At 56.5% G+C, this 26,156-nt stretch overlaps 1 protein-coding gene across 1 annotated transcript in view; it reads right to left on the bottom strand.

Moving 5' to 3' along the window:
* LOC144951274 (voltage-dependent P/Q-type calcium channel subunit alpha-1A-like) overlaps nt 1–26,156 on the bottom strand; it is a 131,710-nt gene that overhangs the window by 62,719 nt on the left and 42,835 nt on the right. The window contains 15 exon segments of the mRNA XM_078881442.1: nt 287–346; nt 502–631; nt 1,013–1,133; nt 1,708–1,880; nt 3,028–3,142; nt 5,499–5,782; nt 6,044–6,144; nt 7,152–7,219; nt 7,639–7,756; nt 8,241–8,313; nt 8,958–9,089; nt 10,253–10,365; nt 10,984–11,096; nt 11,795–12,118; nt 21,516–21,623. Coding sequence (XP_078737568.1) covers nt 287–346; nt 502–631; nt 1,013–1,133; nt 1,708–1,880; nt 3,028–3,142; nt 5,499–5,782; nt 6,044–6,144; nt 7,152–7,219; nt 7,639–7,756; nt 8,241–8,313; nt 8,958–9,089; nt 10,253–10,365; nt 10,984–11,096; nt 11,795–12,118; nt 21,516–21,623 — 2,033 coding nt within the window.

The following is a 26,156-nucleotide window of genomic DNA, read 5'->3' as shown; positions in this document are numbered from 1 at the left end:
GTGTTTGCCACGCTGTCCCTCAGCCGCCCACAACGTAAACCCCGTGATCATCACCAGAGATGCGCTGCATGCGTCGTCGTCGTCGTCATCATCGTCATCATCATCATCGTCGTCATTGTCGTCATCATCATCATCGTCGTCATCATCGTCGTCATCATTGTCGTCGTCGTCATCATCATCATCATTGTCATCGTCGTCATCATCATGACGTTCACCCCCCGGGAGGGACAGCGTTCCCGGCAGCGGCTGCCGCCAGGGGCGCAACAAGCGGCGAACGCCGACGAACCTTGAAGACCATTTCGAAGGTGAAGACCCCAGTGAAGACGTAATCGAAGTAGCGCAGCACCTGCAACGGCAGAGCAAGACCCGCGGTCAGGAGCCGGGCAAGCGCCCCCTCGTGTGCCGCGGTGCCGGCCTTCGCAGGCGCCCGCTTACGGCGCTCGCCCCAACGGTCCGTCGAGGCTACCCGGGGGATCCTTGTCAGTGTGTACGTGCGTGCACCTTGTTGCGGATGGAGCCGGCCTCGACGGGGTCCTCTGCGGCGAGCGCGATGCTGCTCATGGCGATGACCATGAGGATGCACATCTCGAAGTAGCGCATGTTCACCACGTAGTGGCACGCACGGCGCACACTGCACGCACACGCGGTGACCAGCTGGGCGACGGTGGTGGTGGTGCGTGGTGTGTGCTGGTGGTGGCAGTGCGTGGTGGTGGTGTGTGCTGGTGGTGGCAGTGCGTGGTGGCGGTGCGTGGTGGCGGTGCGTGGTGGCAGTGCGTGGTGGCGGTGCGTGGTGGCGGTGCGTGGCGGCGGTGGTTTGTGGTGGTGGCGGTTCGTGGTGGTGGTGGCGTTGGTGCCAGCGGTGGTTCAGTGGTGGCGGTGGTGGAGGTGGTGGTTCGTGGTGGTGGTGGTGGTTCGTGGTGGCAGTGGTGGTTTGTGATGGTGGTGTGTGGTGGTGGCGGTGGTGATGGCGATGGTGGTGGCGATGGTGGTGGCGATGCGTGGCGGTACGCACGGGTTGGTGGTGCTGAAGACGAACATGGAGCTGAAGGGCACCATGGGCTTGGGGCCCGTGGGGTCGCCCTCCGCCCCCTCCCCCTCCTCCGCCTCCGCCTCTTTCTCCTCCTTCCCCGCGCCTGTGGCACAAACGCGGCCACGGTGGTGGCGGCAGTGGTATTTGAGGTGATGGCGGTGCTGGTGATGGTTGTGGTGACGGTGTCGACCACCTCGGTGACACCCGGGCTGTCTCGGCACAGTAGTGACATCACTAATGTGGACTTCTACACACATCTGGCTGTCGCCTGATGAAGAAGCTGGTTGTAATTACTGGCGAAACGTCGTACACTCAGATTGTAAATGTTGAGGCTTGGCTCTCCAACACACCGGTGTGCTGCACTAGTTTACTACACTATACACTACACTACTATACACTACACTATACACTACACTATACATTACACTACACATTACACTATACACTAGTGCTGTACTAGTGACGAATTGGCCACGTTCTGCTTACGTGACAACCCTGACTAGTTGGCCGTGTCGGGTGGTGACGGGTTTAACGACACAACATTTCTATATTTACGCGATCTCACCCAAAAAGAAACCCTCGATTGTGGCATGTGGATGATGTTGGTCACGAACGCCGACCCCTGCGTGTTAACCTGCCGGGCCCTTGCGGAGGGGGGCAGAGCGGAGCTGAGTCACCTTGCAGCTGCGTGGAGTCTCCGGCGGGCCCGGTGAGAGTCACGGGGATCTTCACCAGCTGGCTCGGCTCCGCCTTGCCCCCGCCCTTGCCGTTGCCCTCCAACCCCGGGCCCTTGGCGTCGAGGAGGGAGGGCACGCCCACGGTGGCGTTGACGCCCGCCGCCTGGCCGTCCCTGGGCGGCGTGGGGGGAAGCGAGACCCCATCACCCGAGTCGGGACTCGAACCCGGGACGTGTCTGGCCGCGTGCCGGGGCAGCGCCGGTGCATCGGCTCCGTGCGCCCGTCCGCCCGCGGGCGGCGACTGTGACTCTCCACGAGTTTCTTTTATTATAATGATAATCATTATAACGGTGATGAGGAACTCAGTTTCACGAAGCGCTTGTCAAATTGGTCATCTCAAAAGTGCCGTACATCAGAAGTAAAGTAAAAAAGAGAAAAATAAAACACCCTTCTTGTTACTGTTACAACTAACGAGTCAACTCGCGTTATGCTCTGGGTGATGGCCCTTCTCCACGTCATACACAATCGGGTCGTTTGCGGTGTGGATAAAAAAATATATATATAGGCGCATTCTGACCACGATGCCATCACGCAGAGGCCTACCGCTTGCAAGTGGCGTCGCCGGATCTCTAGCGTCCCACTTGGAGAGAGCTGTTTCAGTGCCGTCTTGTAGGTGAGTGGGTGAGCGGATGAGTCAGTGAGTGGGTGGGTTGGTGAGTGGGTGAATGAGTGGATGAGTCGGTGGGTTGGTGAGTGGGTGAGTGGGCGAGTGGGTGAGTGACTTGGTGAGTGGGTGCCTGGATGAGTGGGTGAGTGGGTGACTGGGTGAGTGGATGAGTAGGTGAATGGATGAGTGGGTGAGTGGATGAGTAGGTGAGTGGGTGAGTGGGTGAGTGAGTGGGTGAGTGGATGAGTGGGTGATTGGGTGAGTGGGTGAGTGGGTGAGCGAGTGGATGAGTGGGTGAGTGGGTGACTGGGTGAGTGGGTGATTGGGTGAGTGGGTGACTGGGTGAGTAGGTGAATGGATGAGTAGGTGAGTAGATGAGTGAGTGGGTGAGTAGATGAGTGGGTGAGTGGGTGAGTGGGTGATTGGGTGAGTGGGTGAGCGAGTGGGTGAGTGGGTGAGTGGGTGACTGGGTGGGTGAGTGAGTGGGTGAGTGGGTGAGTGGGTGAGTGGGTGACTGGGTGCCTGGGTGCCTGGGTGAGTGGGTGAATGGATGTTGCCACTGTGCAGCTGCCAGACTCATTGCTTTTTGTCTTGACCTTTAACCCACCCGCCTAGCCTGCGAGCATTTGCGGCCGCTGGACTCGAACTGGTACCTGCGCACGCCATCGGCGGCACCCCTCTGCCCGTTGAGCTCCCCGTCCCGCGGCACTCCGTTGGGTCTCCGCGGGGCCTCCAGGCCCGAGGAGGCGAGGAGGAACTCCCTCTCTCCTGCGAGGTGCACGCACACGCAGCCCGTCGCACACACACACGCAGCCCGTCGCACACACACACGCAGCCCGTCGCACACACACACGCAGCCCGTCGCACACACACACGCAGCCCGTCACATACACACACGCAGCCCGTCGCACACACACACGCAGCCCGTCACACACACACACGCAGCCCGTCACACACACGCACGCAGCCCGTCGCACACACACACGCAGCCCGTCGCACACACGCACGCAGCCCGTTGCACACACACACGCAGCCCGTCGCACACACGCACGCAGCCCGTCGCACACACGCACGCAGCCCGTCGCACACACACACACACGCAGCCCGTCGCACACACACACGCAGCCCGTCGCACACACACACGCAGCCCGTCACACACACGCACGCAGCCCGTCGCACACACACACACACGCAGCCCGTCGCACACACGCACGCAGCCCGTCGCACACACACACGCAGCCCGTCACACACACGCACGCAGCCCGTCGCACACACACACACACGCAGCCCATCGCACACACGCACGCAGCCCATCGCACACACACACGCAGCCCGTCACACACACGCACGCAGCCCGTCGCACACACACACGCAGCCCGTCGCACACACGCACGCAGCCCATCGCACACACACACGCAGCCCGTCACACACACGCACGCAGCCCGTCGCACACACACACGCAGCCCGTCGCACACACGCACGCAGCCCGTCGCACACACGCACGCAGCCCGTCACACACACGCACTAAGCCCATCGCACACACGCACGCAGCCCGTCGCACACACACACGCAGCCCGTCGCACACACACACGCAGCCCGTCGCACACACACACGCAGCCCGTCGCACACACGCACGCAGCCCGTCGCACACACACACGCAGCCCGTCGCACACACACACGCAGCCCGTCGCACACACGCAGCCCGTCGCACACACACACGCAGCCCGTCGCACACACACACGCAGCCCGTCGCACACACACACGCAGCCCGTCGCACACACACACGCAGCCCGTCACATACACACACGCAGCCAGTCGCACACACACACGCAGCCCGTCACACACACACACGCAGCCCGTCACACACACGCACGCAGCCCGTCGCACACACGCACGCAGCCCGTCGCACACACACACGCAGCCCGTCGCACACACGCACGCAGCCCGTCGCACACACACACACACGCAGCCCGTCGCACACACACACGCAGCCCGTCGCACACACACACGCAGCCCGTCACACACACGCACGCAGCCCGTCGCACATACACACACACGCAGCCCGTCGCACACACGCACGCAGCCCGTCGCACACACACACGCAGCCCGTCACACACACGCACGCAGCCCGTCGCACACACACACACACGCAGCCCGTCGCACACACGCACGCAGCCCGTCGCACACACACACGCAGCCCGTCACACACACACACGCAGCCCGTCGCACACACACACGCAGCCCGTCGCACACACGCACACAGCCCGTCGCACACACGCACGCAGCCCGTCGCACACACGCACGCAGCCCGTCGCACACACGCACGCAGCCCGTCGCACACACGCACGCAGCCCGTCGCACACACGCACGCAGCCCGTCGCACACACGCACGCAGCCCGTCGCACACACGCACGCAGCCCGTCGCACACACACACGCAGCCCGTCGCACACACACACGCAGCCCGTCGCACACACGCAGCCCGTCGCACACACACACGCAGCCCATCGCACACACGCACGCAGCCCGTCGCACACACACACGCAGCCCGTCGCACACACGCAGCCCGTCGCACACACACACGCAGCCCGTCGCACGCACGCACGCAGCTTGTCGGACGCACGCACCGGCGGATGGACGGACAGACGGATTGGACTGAGGGACAGGGAGACAATAGGATGGACACGTGGGCGGATGGACGAACGGATGGATGGGTGGGTGGAGCGGAGAGATGGTTGGGTTGAAGAATTAACTGAACACCATCCACCACCACCCACCACCATCCACCCACTTCACCAGGTACTCATTGTGAGGATGAGTCGACCTAGGGGAGGCCCAGGACTAGTTCAGATAATCACCACCAATGTTGGTGGCCGTGAGCAGGAATCAAACTCGGGTTTGCCGGGATCGTTGCGCAGCACGGTGCTAACCCGCTACTACTCTACCGTTACCACCACCACCATTACAACCACCACCGTTACAACCACCACTACCGTTACCACCACCGTGACAACCACCACTACCGTTACCACCACCACTACTACTGATACCAACACCACTACCATTACCACCACCACCACTGTTACGAGCACCACCATTACCACCACCACCATTACCGCCACTCACCGGTAAACACGTCATCGCGGCCCGGGTGCCCGAGCGCCAGGCCTCCGGTCGGCACGGCGCCGGCGATTCCACCGACTCCGATTCCGCCGACGACGGCGGCTCCGGCGGCCTGCGGGGGCCGCGTGGCCGTGGGGTCGGGTGGGGGCCGGTAGCAGGCCGACGAGGTGCGGAAGGGGCTGGCGTTGAGGGCCTCTGTGCTGGTGGCGCGCAGGTGCTGGCGTCGCAGCTCGTTGGCGCGCTGCTCCCACACGGAGCGCGGCTTGGAGGAGAGCCGCGGCTCCTTGCTGGCGCACGACGGCGCGGGGAGGAAGGGAGTCAGCGACGGTGGTGATGGTGATGAGGGTGATGATGACAGTGATGATGACGTTAATGGCGACGATGACGACGACGATTATGATGACGATAAGGGTGATGATGACAATGATGACGACGATGATGATAATTATGATGACCATGATGATGATGACAATGATGACGACGACGACGATGACGACGATGATGATTACAACAACGATGATGACGACGCCGCCGCCGCGTACCCCCACCTGGACAGATTGGCGGCCGAAATGGGGCTGACCTCGGCGACCTCCCGGGCTTTCTGCATGGCGAGTTTATGCGTGGCAGCCTCCTCTTCCTCCTCCTCGTCCTGCTGGGAGTAACCGCGCAACCCCCACATACATCTCCCGCACGCGCCAAGCTCCCTCCGCCAGCCACGTCGAGGGCAAAGGTCGCCCCCGCGTAGCCGCAACGGACCGTCGGGGCACGTGCCGTTTGGCGCTGAGGCAGCTCCCGGGTGGCCAACAACAAACCCCACGGCAGCCGCGGCCACCTTCGTCTCTCGAGTGGCGATGTTGGCGACGACGATAATAATTCACATGTATTGGTTGCGCATTCTCATACCTAGGATCCAAGTGCGCAACGCATGAAGAGCAGGAGACAATGACAGAACCAGGGGGCAACCGGCCGAACTCGAGAGGCAAGGCCACTTTAAAGAGACGGGGTTTCAAAGCGGACTTGAATCTACCGACTCCGATTGCCCTGATTTCAAGTGGCGAGGCGATCCGAGGTTTCGGCGCCACGCTAACAAAAGCCCGGTCACCAAGAGAGCGCGACCTGGGAGTGCCAAGCAGTCGGAGACCGGAAGATCTGAAGGACCTTGATGGGATATATACAGAGGACTGCAGAGCTTGGGGGAATATATAAATGTTTTAGTCCCTGCAAGTAATGTGAGGCGAGCCCTCTTAAAGCCTGAAAGGTGAAAAGCTGTACCATAAAAATGCACCCGGAATTTGACCGGTAGCCAGTGCAGAGCTAAGAGGACCTGGTGCAATGCGCTCACGGAATGGTGACCATGTGAGCACTCTCGCAGCAGCATTCTGAACAAGGTACTCGTCTCAGGCTGACCTAGGAAGAGGCCGGGACGGGTTCAGACAACCGTCATCGGTGTCGGCGGTGGGTCGTGAGCGGGGAACCGAACTGGGGCCGCCGGGGTTCGTAGCGCGGCCGCGCTAACCGCTGCGCCGCCGCTCCCCGCGCTAACCGCTGCGCCGCCGCTCCCCGCGCTAACCGCTGCGCCGCCGCTCCCCGCGCTAACCGCTGCGCCGCCACGCCCCGCGCTCGGGGCACCGACGATCACCCTCATCGATGCATCACCTTGGTCAGCTCCTGGGCATTGGCGAGATTGTCCACAGCGATGGCCAGGAAGACGTTGAGGAGGGTGTCTGTGCGTCACAGTGGATGTCGTTAAGGGCTCAGCACGGACGCCGCGCGGACGCTCAAGGGACAACCTTAGCAGGCGGACACGACGGACGGACGGATGAACAGAGGGATGAACAGATGGACACACGGACAGATGGGGAGACGCACGGATCGAGAGACAGATTGACACACAGACGGAAAGACAAATAGACAGGCAGAAGGATAAACAACAAGCGCTTCTCAAGAAATTAGATTGTCAATCCAAATAATGATTTTAAAGTGCCATACAGCTCCCGGAGGGGAAGAGCGTTCCAGACGGTCGCAGGAGCAGCAGCCAGCCAGCAAAGCCACCACCACCGCTGCTGCTGCTGCTGTGAGGATGACCAGAGTTCGTGTGATGACGATGGTGGGGTGGGTGGGGGTGGTGGGGGGGTGAGGATACAGTTCCCGAAGAGGGTGAGGACGATGAAGTAGAGGGAGGCGAACATCCCGTCGTCGACGCCGCCCTGCGACACGATGGCATCGTACATCACCACGTTCCAGTCCTCGCCCGTCAGGATCTGCACAAAGCGCAGGGCACGTCGTCATCATCACCACCACCATCATCATCGAGATCATCGCTATCATCATCACCATCGTCGCCATCATCGCCATCATCATTATCGCCATCATCGTTATCATCATCATCGCCATCATCGTTATCATCATCATCGCCATCATCATCACCATCATCATTACCATCTTAAACATCATCATCATCGGCATCATCATTGCTATTGTCATCGCCATAATTGCTGTCACGATCACCATCGTCATTGTCATCATCACCATCTTTATCATTGTCATCACCATCATCATCACCACCACCACCACCATCATCATCATCAGCACGACCGCCATCATCGTCATCTTCATCATTGCCATCACCATCATCGCCACCACCGACTATCACCGCCACCACCGTCACCACCGTCGTCCCCTGCATGCGTGCTGCGTGCGGAGTGCGCGATGTCGGGGGTGTGAGTGAGGAACAGAGGGACCGGCCTGGAACACGGTCATGATGGCCGCCGGGAAGGTGTTGAAGTTCGTGTCGGGGGTGCTGTGGTCGAAGTTAAATCTGGAGGAAGACGGGCGACAGAGAAAACGAATTACAAAGACATCTGAGGGAGTATCGTATCCGCTAGAGATCCCATTGCCGGCTCTGAGAATTGACAAAAATAAAACAAAGAGAAATTTTGACTGCCGTGCAACAAACATTACTCTCGTATGGCAGAGCGGGGGGGGGGGGGGGGCGGGAGAGTGCTGCCCTCTGCAGAAGGAATCTCAGAGGTAGTTCTGTGGAATGCACTTCCGTTCTGTGTGGACCAGTGGTCACTTGAAGCAGTGATCTCAGAGGTAGCTCTGTAGACTCCACTTCCGCATGGCCATTCTGTGTGGACCAGTGGTCACTTGATCTCAGAGGTAGCTCTGTAGACTCCACTTCCGCAGGGCCATTCTGTGTGGCCCAGACGTCATTTGAAGAAGGGATCTCAGAGGTAGCTCTGTAATATCTGCTTCTGTGGGTTCTGCTCTCTGACAACACGGAGCAGGAGGATGAGGAGGGGGGAGGGGGATCGCGTTTTGTCGTGTGAGATTATATTTTCACCCCCAACGGATTTCTTCTTTCTCCGGTATTTGCGGAGATTTTTATTTTGCGGTTAAAATCTAGCAGGAGGGGGGAGGGGGAGGGGCCCTGGTAAAGTTTGACTGCATTCCACTCACTGGCCCCCGAAGAGCTGCATGCCCAGCAGAGCGAAGACGACGATGAAGAGGAAGAGCAGGAAGAGGAGGGACACGATGGACTTCATGGAGTTGAGCAGAGACACGACCAGATTCCGCAGAGATGACCAGTACCTACACACAAGCGCACGCGCACAGACAAGGGATCCCCGTGTAGCCTGTAACAGACTGTTGGGAACACGTGCCGATTGCGAGCACCTATGAAGGCCGGCACCGTCGCACACGAGGTGGGTAGCGAGCACCACGCCCCGGCCGCCTTTGTCTCCCTAAGTGGCGATGTATACGCACAGCACCAGGTACTAATTTGAGACTGAGTCGACCTAGGGGGGAGGCCCAGGACCGGTTCAGATAATCGTCACTGGTGTAGGCCGTGAGCGGGGATGGAGCCCGGGTCGCCGGGGGTCGTAGCGCAGCGTAGCGCTAACCACTACGCCGCCGCTCCCCTCAAGAGACGACCATTACCCACGTAGAGACAAAGGTGCCCCACATAGGCTCTCGCAGGCTGTTGGAGGCAAGTGCCGTAAGCGAACAGCAGCAAGTACGAGGCACACGCTCGGGGTGGGTGGCGACCACAATCGCCAGCCAAACGTCACAGTCACTCGAAATGTAAATCTTGCCGTGGGTTCGCTCGCCAACGCACAACCGGCTTCGTGCTGATGTCGAAGCTAATTGCGCACATTTTTGTGTTACGTGACAAACCTTACCAAATGGCCGTGTCGGGTGGTGGCGGGTTTAACGGCGTGTTTATAATTACGCGATCAAACCCATGGTGGGGGGGAAACTTGTATTACGGGTGTGGCCACCGCCACGCCCGGCCGCCTTTGTCTCCCCCCCCCCGGCAGTGACGCTTCTTTACACATCGCACTGGGTACACGCACCGCAGCCACATCGAACACCGCGACGCTTTGTTCGTCCGCACAACCCCAAGCGGCTTGCAGGGCAAGTCGTCGTCGTCATCTTTGTTGTCGTCACCATCGTCGTCATCATCGTCATCATCGTCGTCATCGTCGTCGTCGTCATCGTCGTCGTCATCTTCGTCGTCGTCACCATCGTCGTTACCATCGTCGTCGTCATCTTTGTTGTCGTCACCATCGTCGTTACCATCGTCGTCGTCATCTTTGTTGTTGTCACCATCGTCGTTACCATCGTCGTCGTCATCTTTGTTGTTGTCACCATCGGCTGCCGCTGCGGAAAGTCCCCGAGCGCTAAGAAGTTTTGTGTGTCGTTGGGGGGGGGGGGGTGGAGGGTGGGGAGAGGTGGGGGGGTCCCCCACTCACTTGGTGACCTTGAAGATCCTCAGAAGCCTCAGGGCCCGCAGAACCCTGAGGCCAAACGCCGACCTGGGCTGCAGAGTGGACCAGATGATTTCGAAGATGCTGCCGATCACCACCTGCACCGCACGGACATCCCCGCCCATCAACGCCATGCCTCCTCCTGGTGAGCTCCGCTCCGTACATAGGGGGGGAACTCTGCTTACGAACAAAGCGACTTACGAATGTTCAGAGATACGAACAAACCTGTCCGTATGTCCAGTTGCAGCTGTTCACGATGCTATTGCCTGTGACAGGCTGAAGAAGAGAGCAACTGTGCAGACATCTCTCAGTCAGTTGTTTAAAGAGAGTAGAGAGGAAACACGAGCATCCACATATGCAGAACGTGAAGAACCAGTGGGATCTACATTCACAAGAGATTATAAACGTTTAAAGCCATTCCCCGTCTTTGGTGTAGATGCCGTACAACGTGTTTGGAATTGACAGGAGTCAAGTTGTACTGAAGAACAAATCGACTAACCAACAGATCTCTGGAACCGTTTGTAAGTAGAGGAGTGCCTGCATATAGTAAGTATTCCGTTCAGTTGATCGTGAGTATGTCTTAAGATATGACATATCTGCTGTTTTTGCTGATGCTGTTGTTACTACTATTACTGCTGCAACTGATGATGCCACTGCTCATGCTCCTAGTGATGCTACTGCTGCTGCTGCCATCATAGCTGCTGCCTGCATCTCACCGCAAAGTCGAAGCAGTTGAAGGAGGAGTGGAAGTAGTTCTGCATCCCGAGCCCGTACATCTTGAGCATCATTTCCAGCAGGAAGAGACCCAGGAACACAAACTCCATGTAAGCTGCAAAGACAAAGATCCCCCGTACAGCCTCAACAGACTTTTTGGGGCAAGTGCTTTCAGTGAGTAGCACCTAACGAATGGCCGGCACGGCAACACGAGGGGCTGGGTGGCCAGCACCACGCCCGGCCGCCTTTGTCTTTCCAGCGGCGATGTTGACACGCCGCACCAGGCATTCATTTAAGGCTGAGCCGACCAAGGGGAGGCCCAGGACCGGTTCAGATAATCGTCACTGATGTTGGCCGTGAGCGGGAATCAAACTCGGGGTCGCCGGGTGACTAGGCTGAGACCCTCAACTTGCCGCACAAGAGACCACAGTTTGACCACAGAGCCGTCGTGAGTCTATGGGAGTCTATGGGCCTTTCACTAAACCTATGGGGACTCTGCATACGTCTATAGGCCTTTCTATTTGTTTATTGATCTCCCTATATCCATGGGATCTGTATGCGAGTCTGTGGTGGGTCGCGACGCAATTATGTGGGTCTCTACACGAGTCTATGGGTCTCTATGCGATGATGTGGCTCTCGCTGTCAGTCTATAATCCTCTTCGTGATGAGGTGCGTCTCTACGCGAGTCTATGGATTTCTCTGTGGGATTGGGGGGGATAATTCGGCGACGGGGGGGGGGGGGAGGATTGGTAGGGGGGGGTTGGTGAAAGGAGGGGGAGGAATTGGTGGGGAGGGGGAGTAGTGCCGACTCACAGAGCACTTCGGTGAGCTCCTTGGGCTGCTTGTAGTGGACCATGGCGACGCAGAGCGTGTTGAGCGCCACCAGGCAGAGCACCGTCCAGTAGAACGCCTGAGACTTCACCATGCGGCGGATGCAGAAGCGCAGGCGCTTCTCCTTGCGCTGAAAGTACGAGGAGGAGGAGGCCGCAGCGGCACCGGCCGCGACGCCGCTGGCGCCGGCGCCGCCCGAGGCACCGGCCAGGCTGCCCCCTCCGACGCCGCCGATTCCCGCGCCGATGGCCGCGCCGGCGCCGTCGGCTTTGACGCCGGTGATGCTGGCGCGGGCGAACGGGGAGCCTGGGCAGACGGGCAACGCGCAGAGAGGTCACGTGTACAACCACGACGATGATGACGAGGAGGTGGAGTGGGGTGGCGATGGTGGCCGACGATGGTGGATTGGATTTGCAATGCGTCCGTAGAGCTACGAGTTCACTTTCACCTCACTCAGATGCCCGTCCGCTCGCTCGCTAACCCGCTCAGCCAGGCTGCTCACTAACTCACTTGATCGCCACTCATTCGCTTATGACCCCACCCGCCTACTCACCAACCCACTTACTCAGTCATCCACCCACCAACCTACTAACTCACTCACCCACCCACACACTCATTCACTCACCCACCTACTCACTCACTCACTCACCCACCCACCGACCTACCTACTCACTCACCCCTCCACCAACTCACTCATCCACCGACTCACCCACTTATCCATGCCATTCATTCGCCCGCCTACTCATTAATTCAGTCACCCGACTCACTCATCTACCAACCCGCTCACCTATTCACTCATTAACCCACTCAACCACCACCCACCCAATGGCCCAATCACTTGCTCGCTCCCCTACTTATTCACTAACTCACTCACCCACCCACACAATCAATCACTCACCCACCTACTCATTCACTCACCCACCCACCGACCTACCTACTCACTCACTCACCCCTCCACCAACTCACTCATCCACCGACTCACCCACTTATCCATGCCATTCATTCGCCCGCCTACTCATTAATTCAGTCACCCGACTCACTCATCTACCAACCCGCTCACCTATTCACTCATTAACCCACTCAACCACCACCCACACAATAGCCCAATCACTCGCTCGCTCCCCCACTTATTCACCCAAGGGAAGGAGAGAAAGGAAGCAATCAAGGGAGTGTGAAGGTGCAGTTGAGGAGGGAGGTTGTAAACCACGATTTTGCTGCGATAAGGCATCAACCACGATCTCTTGCACAATACAAGACCCACGAGATCTCGTACGATATGCGATCCAAGAACGATATAAGACCCACAATATCTTGTACAATATAACACCCACGACCTCTCACACGCCACAAGACTCACCACCTCTCACACGCTACAAGACCCACAACCTCTCACACGCTACAAGACCCACCACCTCTCACACGATACAAGACCCACCACCTCTCACACGCTACAATACCCACCACCTCTCACACGCTGCAAGACTCACCACCTCTCACACGCTACAAGACCCACCACCTCTCACACGCTGCAAGACTCACCACCTCTCACACGCTACAAGACCCACCACCTCTCACACGCTACAAGACTCACCACCTCTCACACGCTGCAAGACTCACCACCTCTCACACGCTACAAGACTCACCACCTCTCACACGCTACAAGACCCACCACCTCTCACACGCTGCAAGACCCACCACCTCTCACACGCTACAAGACTCACCACCTCTCACACGCTACAAGACCCACCACCTCTCACACGCTGCAAGACTCACCACCTCTCACACGCTACAAGACCCACCACCTCTCACACGCTGCAAGACCCACCACCTCTCACACGCTACAAGACTCACCACCTCTCACACGCTACAAGACCCACCACCTCTCACACGCTGCAAGACTCACCACCTCTCACACGCTACAAGACCCACCACCTCTCACACGCTGCAAGACTCACCACCTCTCACACGCTGCAAGACTCACCACCTCTCACACGCTACAAGACTCACCACCTCTCACACGCTACAAGACCCACCACCTCTCACACGCTACAAGACTCACCACCTCTCACACGCTGCAAGACTCACCACCTCTCACACGCTACAAGACCCACCACCTCTCACACGCTGCAAGACTCACCACCTCTCACACGATACAAGACCCACCACCTCTAACAAACTACAAGACCCACAACCTCTCACACGATACAAGACCCACCACCTCTCACACGCTAAAAGACCCACCACCTCTCACACGCTACAAGACCCACCACCTCTCACACGCTACAAGACTCACCACCTCTCACACGCTACAAGACCCACCACCTCTCACACGCTACAAGACCCACCACCTCTCACACGCTACAAGACCCACCACCTCTCACACGCTACAAGACTCACCACCTCTCACACGCTACAAGACCCACCACCTCTCACACGCTACAAGACCCACCACCTCTCACACGCTACAAGACCCACCACCTCTCACACGCTACAAGACCCACCACCTCTCACACGCTACAAGACCCACCACCTCTCACACGCTACAAGACCCACCACCTCTCACACGCTACAAGACTCACCACCTCTCACACGCTACAAGACCCACCACCTCTCACACGCTACAAGACCCACAACCTCTCACACGCTACCAGACCCACCACCTCTCACACGATACAAGACCCACCACCTCTCACACGCTACAAGACCCACCACCTCTCACACGCTACAAGACCCACCACCTCTCACACGCTACAAGACCCACCACCTCTCACACGCTACAAGATCCACGATCTCTCACACGCTACAAGACCCACCACCTCTCACACGCTACAAGACTCACCACCTCTCACACGCTACAAGACCCACTACATCTCACACGCTACAAGATCCACGATCTCTCACACGCTACAAGACCCACCACCTCTCACACGATACAAGACTCACCACCTCTCACACGATACAAGACGCACCACCTCTCACACGATACAAGACCCATCACCTCTCACACGCTACAAGACCCACCACCTCTCACACGCTACAAGACCCACCACCTCTCACACGCTACAAGACCCACCACCTCTCACACGCTACAAGACCCACCACCTCTCACACGCTACAAGACTCACCACCTCTCACACGCTACAAGACTCACCACCTCTCACACGCTACAAGACTCACCACCTCTCACACGCTACAAGACCCACCACCTCTCACACGCTACAAGACCCACCACCTCTCACACGCTACAAGACCCACCACCTCTCACACGCTACAAGACTCACCACCTCTCACACGCTACAAGACTCACCACCTCTCACACGCTACAAGACTCACCACCTCTCACACGCTACAAGACCCACCACCTCTCACACGCTACAAGACCCACCACCTCTCACACGCTACAAGACCCACCACCTCTCACACGCTACAAGACCCACCACCTCTCACACGCTACAAGACCCACTACATCTCACACGCTACAAGATCCACGATCTCTCACACGCTACAAGACCCACCACCTCCCACACGATACAAGACTCACCACCTCTCACACGCTACAAGACCCACTACATCTCACACGCTACAAGATCCACGATCTCTCACACGCTACAAGACCCACCACCTCTCACACGCTACAAGACTCACCACCTCTCACACGCTACAAGACCCACTACATCTCACACGCTACAAGATCCACGATCTCTCACACGCTACAAGACCCACCACCTCTCACACGATACAAGACTCACCACCTCTCACACGATACAAGACTCACCACCTCTCACACGATACAAGACCCATCACCTCTCACACGCTACAAGACCCACTACATCTCACACGCTACAAGATCCACGATCTCTCACACGCTACAAGACCCACCACCTCTCACACGATACAAGACCCACGATCTCTCACACGATACAAGACCCACCACCTCTCACACGCTACAAGACCCACCACCTCTCACACGCTACAAGACCCACCACCTCTCATACGATACAAGACCCACCACCTCTCATACGATACAAGACCCACCACATCTCACACGCTACAAGACTCACCACCTCTCACACGCTACAAGACCCACCACCCCTCACACGCTACAAGACCCACCACCTCTCACACGCTACAAGACTCACCACCTCTCACACACTACAAGACTCACCACCTCTCACACGCTACAAGACCCACCACCTCTCACACGCTACAAGACTCACGATCTCTCACACGCTACAAGACTCACCACCTCTCACACGATACAAGACCCACCACCTCTCACACGCTACAAGACCCACCACCTCTCACACGCTACAAGACCCACTACATCTCACATGCTACAAGATCCACGATCTCTCACACGCTACAAGACCCACAACCTCTCACACGCTACAAGACCCACGATCTCTCACACGCTACAAGACCCACCACCTCTCACACGCTACAAGACCCACCACCTCTCACACGCTACAAGACCCACCACCTCTCACACGCTACAAGACTCACCACCTCTCACACGCTACAAGACTCACCACCTCTCACACGCTACAAGACTCACCACCTCTCACACGCTACAAGACCCACCACCTCTCACACGCTACAAGACCCACCACCTCTCACACGCTACAAGACCCACCACCTCTCACACGCTACAAGACCCACCACCTCTCACACGCTACAAGACCCACTACATCTCACACGCTACAAGATCCACGATCTCTCACACGCTACAAGACCCACCACCTCCCACACGATACAAGACTCACCACCTCTCACACGCTACAAGACCCACTACATCTCACACGCTACAAGATCCACGATCTCTCACACGCTACAAGACCCACCACCTCTCACACGCTACAAGACTCACCACCTCTCACACGCTACAAGACCCACTACATCTCACACGCTACAAGATCCACGATCTCTCACACGCTACAAGACCCACCACCTCTCACACGATACAAGACTCACCACCTCTCACACGATACAAGACTCACCACCTCTCACACGATACAAGACCCATCACCTCTCACACGCTACAAGACCCACTACATCTCACACGCTACAAGATCCACGATCTCTCACACGCTACAAGACCCACCACCTCTCACACGATACAAGACCCACGATCTCTCACACGATACAAGACCCACCACCTCTCACACGCTACAAGACCCACCACCTCTCACACGCTACAAGACCCACCACCTCTCATACGATACAAGACCCACCACCTCTCATACGATACAAGACCCACCACATCTCACACGCTACAAGACTCACCACCTCTCACACGCTACAAGACCCACCACCCCTCACACGCTACAAGACCCACCACCTCTCACACGCTACAAGACTCACCACCTCTCACACACTACAAGACTCACCACCTCTCACACGCTACAAGACCCACCACCTCTCACACGCTACAAGACTCACGATCTCTCACACGATACAAGACCCACCACCTCTCACACGCTACAAGACCCACCACCTCTCACACGCTACAAGACCCACTACATCTCACATGCTACAAGATCCACGATCTCTCACACGCTACAAGACCCACCACCTCTCACACGCTACAAGACCCACGATCTCTCACACGCTACAAGACCCACCACCTCTCACACGCTACAAGACCCACGATCTCTCACGCTACAAGACCCACCACCTCTCACACGATACAAGACCCACGACCTCTCACACGCTACAAGACCCACCACCTATCACACGCTACAAGACCCACGATCTCTCACACGCTACAAGACCCACCACCTCTCACACGCTACAAGACCCACCACCTCTCACACGATACAAGACCCACGATCTCTCACACGCTACAAGACCCACCACCTCTCACATGATACAAGACCCACCACCTCTCACACGATACAAGACCCACGATCTCTCACACGCTACAAGACCCACGATCTCTCACACGCTACAAGACCCACCACCTCTCACACGCTACAAGACCCACCACCTCTCACACGATACAAGACTCACCACCTCTCACACGCTACAAGATCCACCACCTCTCACACGATACAAGACCCACCACCTCTCACACGCTACAAGACTCACCACCTCTCACACGCTACAAGACCCACCACCTCTCACACGCTACAAGACCCACCACCTCTCACACGATACAAGACCCACCACCTCTCACACGATACAAGACCCACCACCTCTCACACGATACAAGACCCACCACCTCTCACACGCTACAAGACTCACCACCTCTCACACGCTACAAGACCCACTACATCTCACACGCTACAAGATCCACGATCTCTCACACGCTACAAGACCCACCACCTCTCACACGATACAAGACTCACCACCTCTCACACGATACAAGACTCACCACCTCTCACACGATACAAGACCCATCACCTCTCACACGCTACAAGACCCACTACATCTCACACGCTACAAGATCCACGATCTCTCACACGCTACAAGACCCACCACCTCTCACACGATACAAGACCCACGATCTCTCACACGATACAAGACCCACCACCTCTCACACGCTACAAGACCCACCACCTCTCACACGCTACAAGACCCACCACCTCTCATACGATACAAGACCCACCACCTCTCATACGATACAAGACCCACCACATCTCACACGCTACAAGACTCACCACCTCTCACACGCTACAAGACCCACCACCCCTCACACGCTACAAGACCCACCACCTCTCACACGCTACAAGACTCACCACCTCTCACACACTACAAGACTCACCACCTCTCACACGCTACAAGACCCACCACCTCTCACACGCTACAAGACTCACGATCTCTCACACGCTACAAGACTCACCACCTCTCACACGATACAAGACCCACCACCTCTCACACGCTACAAGACCCACCACCTCTCACACGCTACAAGACCCACTACATCTCACATGCTACAAGATCCACGATCTCTCACACGCTACAAGACCCACCACCTCTCACACGCTACAAGACCCACGATCTCTCACACGCTACAAGACCCACCACCTCTCACACGCTACAAGACCCACGATCTCTCACGCTACAAGACCCACCACCTCTCACACGATACAAGACCCACGACCTCTCACACGCTACAAGACCCACCACCTCTCACACGCTACAAGACCCACGATCTCTCACACGCTACAAGACCCACCACCTCTCACACGCTACAAGACCCACCACCTCTCACACGATACAAGACCCACGATCTCTCACACGCTACAAGACCCACCACCTCTCACATGATACAAGACCCACCACCTCTCACACGATACAAGACCCACGATCTCTCACACGCTACAAGACCCACGATCTCTCACACGCTACAAGACCCACCACCTCTCACACGCTACAAGACCCACCACCTCTCACACGATACAAGACTCACCACCTCTCACACGCTACAAGACCCACCACCTCTCACACGATACAAGACCCACCACCTCTCACACGCTACAAGACTCACCACCTCTCACACGCTACAAGACCCACCACCTCTCACACGCTACAAGACCCACCACCTCTCACACGATACAAGACCCACCACCTCTCACACGATACAAGACCCACCACCTCTCACACGATACAAGATCCACGATCTCTCCCTCGAGATGTCGCGGGTCTTGTATCCTGCCAGCGGGGGCTGCGAGCCAGAACCTACACGCCTGCGCCTATCACCCATTGTAAGATCTCCGATCCTCATACCGTCAATTGTCCGTTCTACATCAAAGCTGTGATGCTGCGATTCAGGTCACATGTTTTCGACTTCCTCGGGTAGAGTTCTTGTTGTTGTTGTTTTTGTTTAAAAAGAGGCACCAGGTGGTTGAGTGATCACAGATGCTGAGCCGACACCGCTGCGAGCGCATGGGTTCCAATCCGGGTTACAGTTGCTGCCTGTGGTGAAGCCGGGTTTCTCTAGTGCGGTGAATTGATGGTCTAAGCCCAGTCACCAGTGACTCACACAAAGATCCATAGACTCACATCGAGAACCATAGACTCATTCACATAGAGACCCATACACTCACATAGAGACCCATACACTCACATAGAGACCAAGAGACCAGCATAGAGACTCATAAACATAGCTCCGTGTATCTTCTTGGTTCTTTCGGTAAAGTCACGTAGAAGGGAAATAACAAAATAATAAAAATAAAACATAATAAAATACAATTCTCACGACGTTTCGGCCACAACGCAAGCAGCCGTCCTCAGGTGAAGAACAGGTCTGTCTTCAGACGCTGTCTGTCTTCAGACGCTGTAGCCAGCAATTCACATGGTGAGCGAAGGTTTACAGGGGCTGCATCGCCCGGCTGGTACTACGGTAGCCAGCAAGTTACAAGTTAAACTAGCGCGGCACGGGCTAGAGAAGAGATGGGGCTGATGCGGTACAAGAGGACGCGGAGCCGAGTGGACTTGCCAATGACCGGTAGCAGCGGTGTCAAGATCGGCCTTTGTGGATGCCGATCTTGACATCGCTCCTGGGGAGTTGGAGGCAGTTGCCCTCCAGCAGCAACGGATGGCAGAGGAGCGACGCTCACAACGACGAGCAGAGCACGGGCGAGCATAGCTGGTGTGCGTCTGTCAGTCATCTCAGTCGGTCAACCCACGGCACCTCGTTCTGTGCCGTGACCTTCCGTCAGCGAGCCTTCGACACTTCACGTGGCCACATGAACGCCGCTCAGCGGCAAATCGTGGTTGTTGCTGTTGTTCGCGTGTGCGTGTTAGCGCTCGTGTGTGTGTGTGTGTTAGCGTGTCGTGAACAGTTAAGTAATCTTTAACTTAGTCTGGAAGTACCAGCCAATTGTGAAAGGCGATTACAACTGTTCGCGAGAAACTGACATTGCCGGTTCTCGTCGCATCACGAGAAATGATAACACCACAGCAAAACCCGGACCTCCACCCACATGCGACAGAGAAAGCCACAAGCGCATGCACACAGAGTGGCGCACAGAGCGACACAAACAGCACCACGGCACGCACAGCACGGTAACATAAAGCACACGCACGCAGGGCCAGATTAACATACGGGGCTATCAGGGTCTCTGGCCAGAGGGCCTCTGGATTTTTTTTATTGTTTCTGTCCCTCTAGAAAAAAGTTAATGACAAAAAAATATATATAAATACACGAGTGGCGCACGCCAGTCAACTAGCACTGGTTCAATAAAAATGTGAACTCCACCTCATTCCGTCGGTACGGGATCGAGCGTTTCCCCCTTGCACGCGCGTTTTTTTTTCCCTTCTCCTTATGGTTAAGCCGGTCTCCTCCCACACATGTATGGACACGCGTCAATTGGCGGACACCACCTTAATATACGCAGGACCCCCAGAGCTTGGGGAATCGTTGGTACCCCTGCCCTCGCGCTCGTCTGTGGTTCCCCCTCCTGGCGCCTCTCTCTACGGGAGAGCGGACATCGCAGGAGGACCCCAAACGGACCGTGACCAACAGGGGACGAACACGCGAGCGGCGGGAGAGCCCACCGTGGACGTTAACTCGGGGAGAGATGACGTGAGTTTGGCACTGGGCACGGGCGTGCCGTGGTGAACCGGTTAGAGAGGGAGGGAGCTGAATATACACCACACGGTGGGGGGCGGAAGCAACTTTAACCAACCCCCCCCCTGAATGTTAATCTGGCCCTGCACACACACGGACGCACAAACGAGCGCGAGGAGTGCGTCTGACCAGGCTCCGCGACACTGGGCGTCTGCTGCTGCTTCTCTGCGGCCAGGCCACCTTCCTCTGCGTGGATTAAATCATTCCGGCTTTTCCGTAGCGTGGCCCTCCTCAGGACTGTGGAGAGATCCCGGCGCCGGGCTCGTTATCATCATCGTTATTGTCGTCGTCGTCGTCGTCGTCATCGTCGCTATTAGCATCATTGTCACCGTTATCAGCGTCGTTGTTATCACCATCAGTGTCATCATCGTCACCATCAGCGTCATCATCGTCACCATCAGCGTCATCATCGTCACCATCAGCGTCATCGTTATCAGCGTCTTCATTATCACCATCACTGTAATCACCATCAGCATCATCGTCTTCATTATCACCATCACTGTAATCACCATCAGCGTCATCATCTTCATTATCACCATCACCGTCATCACCATCAGCGTCATCATCGTCACCATCAGCGTCATCATCGTCACCATCTGCGTCATCATCGTCACCACCATCATCGTCACCATTAGCGTCACCATCACCATCACCGCTGTCACCGTCATCGTCGTAAATCACTCTTGTTAATGAGTGTGTGTTTTGTGTTGTGTGTTTTGTGTTGTGTGTGTTTATGTTGTGTGTTTTGTGTTGTGCGTATTTTAGTTGTGTGTATTTGTGTTCTATCTATTTGTGTTGTGCATGGGCGTTCGCTGTCGTTGTGTTCGTGGCTTCCAGGTGAGAGCGAGCGGCTCGCGAGCGGAAAGTCACGAGGTCAAATCCCGATTTGTGGGGGAGTTGACTCGGCCCCCATCATCATTCCTCCGGGGGTCGGATGGGTCGATAAATTCAGCACCACTTTGTGGCGGAAGTCAATCCCTACAGACAAGACTCGCCCTCCCTCGCCATAGTAATGTGGAATGTCCAAGACCGGCTCTGCAGGGCTGTGAACGGGAGATGAGCGGCGATGCCCCAATGCTCCTTTGAGCAGCAGGAGATCACGTGGGAGTGGTTAGCACACCGCGCCATGAATCCGCCAGACAAACGTGCTAACAGCACTTACCCCAATAGTCTGTTAAGTCTATAGGGTGGATCTTTATCTTTACCTTCGTCTAAATAAATTGACGCCCATTGCGAAATAGGCACTCTATCATCGTGTCTCCATGGGCATACATTATATTGTTATTAAGTTGTTGTGCCTTGCAATATCATGATTTTGTATACGTTTGTTGTTGTTGTAACGTTCTTACACCGTGCCCTTACTGGACATCTGTGAAAAAAATGACTTTATAACTCATCGGATTCCTCCTACCTCATAAATACAATCTTCTGATTCTGATATTTAATCTCGCGGGTTAAATAAAGAGTGGTACATCCACTAACGGAACCAACTGCTGGCGTCATGTTGTGGTTGACACGGGTCCTGATGCTTTATTTAGCCGACTCTGCAAACCCCTCGTGAGCCCAGCACCGGTGCAGCCGCACCGCCTGCACACTCGACAGCTGCACCACTTGCCCCTTTACCATGAATCGTCATCACCCTGACCACCGCCATCATCGTCATCGTGAGCACGCGGGGGGGGGGGGGTGTCTCTATCGCCATCGCCATCTTGCACCACAAACGATGGGGCCCAAGAGCGATCGCCTCGCAAACGCAAGAGGAGGAGGAGGTTGCCAAGAGCTCTGTCATGATTGTGCTGCATGCACTGCTGTTGTCGAACCACGGGGGAGGAGAGAGCATTATGGGTTGACTCCGGCGCAGGCCGCGGCAACACAAAGACAAAGATGCCCGTAGAGCCTGTATAAGGCTGTTGGGGCAAGTGCTGTAAGCGAGCAGCGTGCCTGTGAAAGCCGCCCCTGTGGCACGCGAGGGGGCGGGTGGCCGGCGCCACGCCCGACCGCCTTTGCCTCTCCAATGAGGATCTTTACGCACTTACGCTCAGGTACTTAATTACAGCTGAGTCGACCTAGGGGAGGCCCAGGACGGTGCTAGATACGTCACCTGCATTGGCCGCTGCACCGCCGCTCCCCCCACGTACTTGCACGCACACCCTCGCGAGCACGCGCGCTCGCCAACACCCGCACATGCGGACGTGCGCATGCACAGAGACCCCCTCCTCCGCCCCACCGATGCACAGCTCATGCCATCATCGCAAGTGAAAGTCCAAACCAGGGGGAAGGGTGGGGATGAGAGGGGCGGTGATGAGAGGGGGGGTGATGGGAGAAGGGCGATTGCCCCTCCACCCCCTAAAGATTGCCCAGGATGAGTGCAATGGGCACAGCGTGCCGCAGCGCTTTCCCTATCGAACGACTTCGCTTGCCGTTAGCAGTAGCAGCAGCCTGGAGCGCATCGTCGCAGCGGGAGCGAGCGACGGTCCACTGAGGAGCCGCTTTGCCCAGCGGTTGGGTGGGCGCCGTCAAAATACAGCCAATCGGGAAGAGGAGGAGGCGGAGGAGGTAGGTGGAGGTGGAGGAGGAGGCCATCGTCGTCGCGACCTCTGGGTCTACTCGACGCGCGCTCTCATTGGCTGAGCGGGCACCGTGTGATGTCACAAGTCCGTCACCAATGGACGCCGTGCGGGCGCCTCGTACAAGCGCCACGGCTCGGCAGGGCTTTCTTCTGCCCCCATTGTGACACAGACCTCCGGGATCATTGCGGGCTCGGGATGAATAATAACAACACGAGCAATCGACTTGATAATTTACATTTAACAAAGAAAGTAGTTAAGATCGAAACAGGAGGAGGATTTCTCCGCAACTCTGGCGGTCCGCCTGATGATGCTAGTTGTTGTGATTACCGTCGAAACAAGGCCAGGTACTCGAATTGTAAACGGAGTAGTGGGTTCACTCTCCAACACACAACCGGTTAGTGCTGGACTCGTAACGAATCGGCACGTTTTGTTGACGTAACAAACCCTCACTAATTGGCCGTGTCGAGTGGTGGTGGCGGGTTTAACGACACATTTATATTTATGCGATCTAACCCAAAAAAACCTCTATTATGGACAGAAAATAACTTAATGTTTTTATTTTCTTCTGAATGTAAGGTGCCCACATTTAGAGAGCTAATATTTCCAGACTGCCCCCTCCCCCCACCCCTCTCACCCCCGACGGTTCAATCCCCCACTCCACCCACCCAGTGCAGGATTAAGCGAGTGCGGAGCCTGTAACACATACACATTAAAACACGCAATTTTTTACTTCCATAGTAAAGTATTTGGATTTTTTCATTCGCTATTCAGCCAGATAATACGACAAATCGCTAACCTTAAACACCCAGTCGTTCATAAAAGGTGAAGGCAGTATAGTACTATAGTAATAGAGCAAGTGCAGAATCACTGAACAGGAATTGATAGCTTGAAAGCATTTAGAGCGGGGCCCTTGAAAGTGCGGGGCCCAATAGCATATGGAGCTACTTTTGCTACGAGGATAATCCGGCACTGCACCCACCGCACCTTCTACCGGCGTGGCGGGTGTCACTTCCACCTCTTCCAGAGACGTCCGACTCAGCGTGGAAGAGTAGACCAAATACCACGCGGAGAGGGACTCTCTCTGTCGGGCTTCCTCTACCGGAGGGGGGCCCCTGTGCCCAGCGGTGGCGAGAGCAAAGAGATTGCAGGGCTGCGCCTTTGACCTCTGCCCATGTGCTGCAAATCCATATGCTTGGACAACAGGAGTGGAATTACCCAACAGCACCTCGTAGAGCGATTCGAGCCACCGTGGTGCACTGCACTGCCCTGCTCGGCCCAACATAAGTGGCGCGTTCTATCCCAACTCGGAACAACTGCTCCTGGGACTTCCCCGCACGTCAACTCAGCCTCAAGTCTATACCTCGAGGGGTGGGGGGGAAGACAAAGGCGGCCGGGCGTGGTGATTGGCCACACCACCCCCTCTCATTAGGCCCGCTACGTAGAGGTTGCTCGCGGACCAGCACAGGCTACACGAGGGGAGGGGGGATCTTTGGCTATGTTTTGTGTGTGTGCATCCACAGCTGTTGGACGCAAGTGTGTGTACGTACACACACGTGCGTACACACATGTGCGTGTACCGGCGGCACAACAAGTGCCGCATCCAGGCAGCTAGCGGAACACGAAAGGTGGATTGGGAAACCACCCCCACCCCCCCCCCCCCCCCCGTTGTGGGATGGGCAGTCCCTTAATAGGCGCTCGCAAACCATCGTGGCACCTCCCGTATGTGCCTGGCGAGGTGCGGCACATGTCGGCCACCGTCGGGAATGAGCATGGCGATGGGTTTGTTCTTTGTTGTGTTTTTGTGGAGGAGAGACGGATTATTGTTTCGTAGTTATTGCATTGATAAACGTTTAAACACGTGGGCTTTCGCGACCAACATTGTCCATAAGAGAAGTTTGTTGTGGGTTTAATCTCTCACGCACCATTGTGCCACACTTGTAACGAATTCTCACGTTTTGTTTACGTTGACAAATCTTACTAATTGGCTGCACAAGGTGGTGGCGGGTTTAACGATACATTTACATATTGACGCAATCTAACCCCAAAAAGACTCTCTTGTGCAGTCATAATAATTCGCTCTGTCCACCCGGGAAGGCAGTGCTGCTCATACTGGGACGTGTGGCCATTCCCATTGCGCAGCATGTGGCTTCACGTGGGAGGTGAGCGGAGAATCCCAAACGAGCGTCTCCCCCTAGATCGA

The sequence above is a fragment of the Lampetra fluviatilis genome, chromosome 61 (assembly GCF_964198595.1).
Source record: "Lampetra fluviatilis chromosome 61, kcLamFluv1.1, whole genome shotgun sequence".
NCBI classification, from domain to species: domain Eukaryota; kingdom Metazoa; phylum Chordata; class Hyperoartia; order Petromyzontiformes; family Petromyzontidae; genus Lampetra; species Lampetra fluviatilis.
The sequence above is the reverse complement of the archived record's forward strand: the minus strand, read 5'-3'. Positions and strand labels throughout refer to the sequence as shown.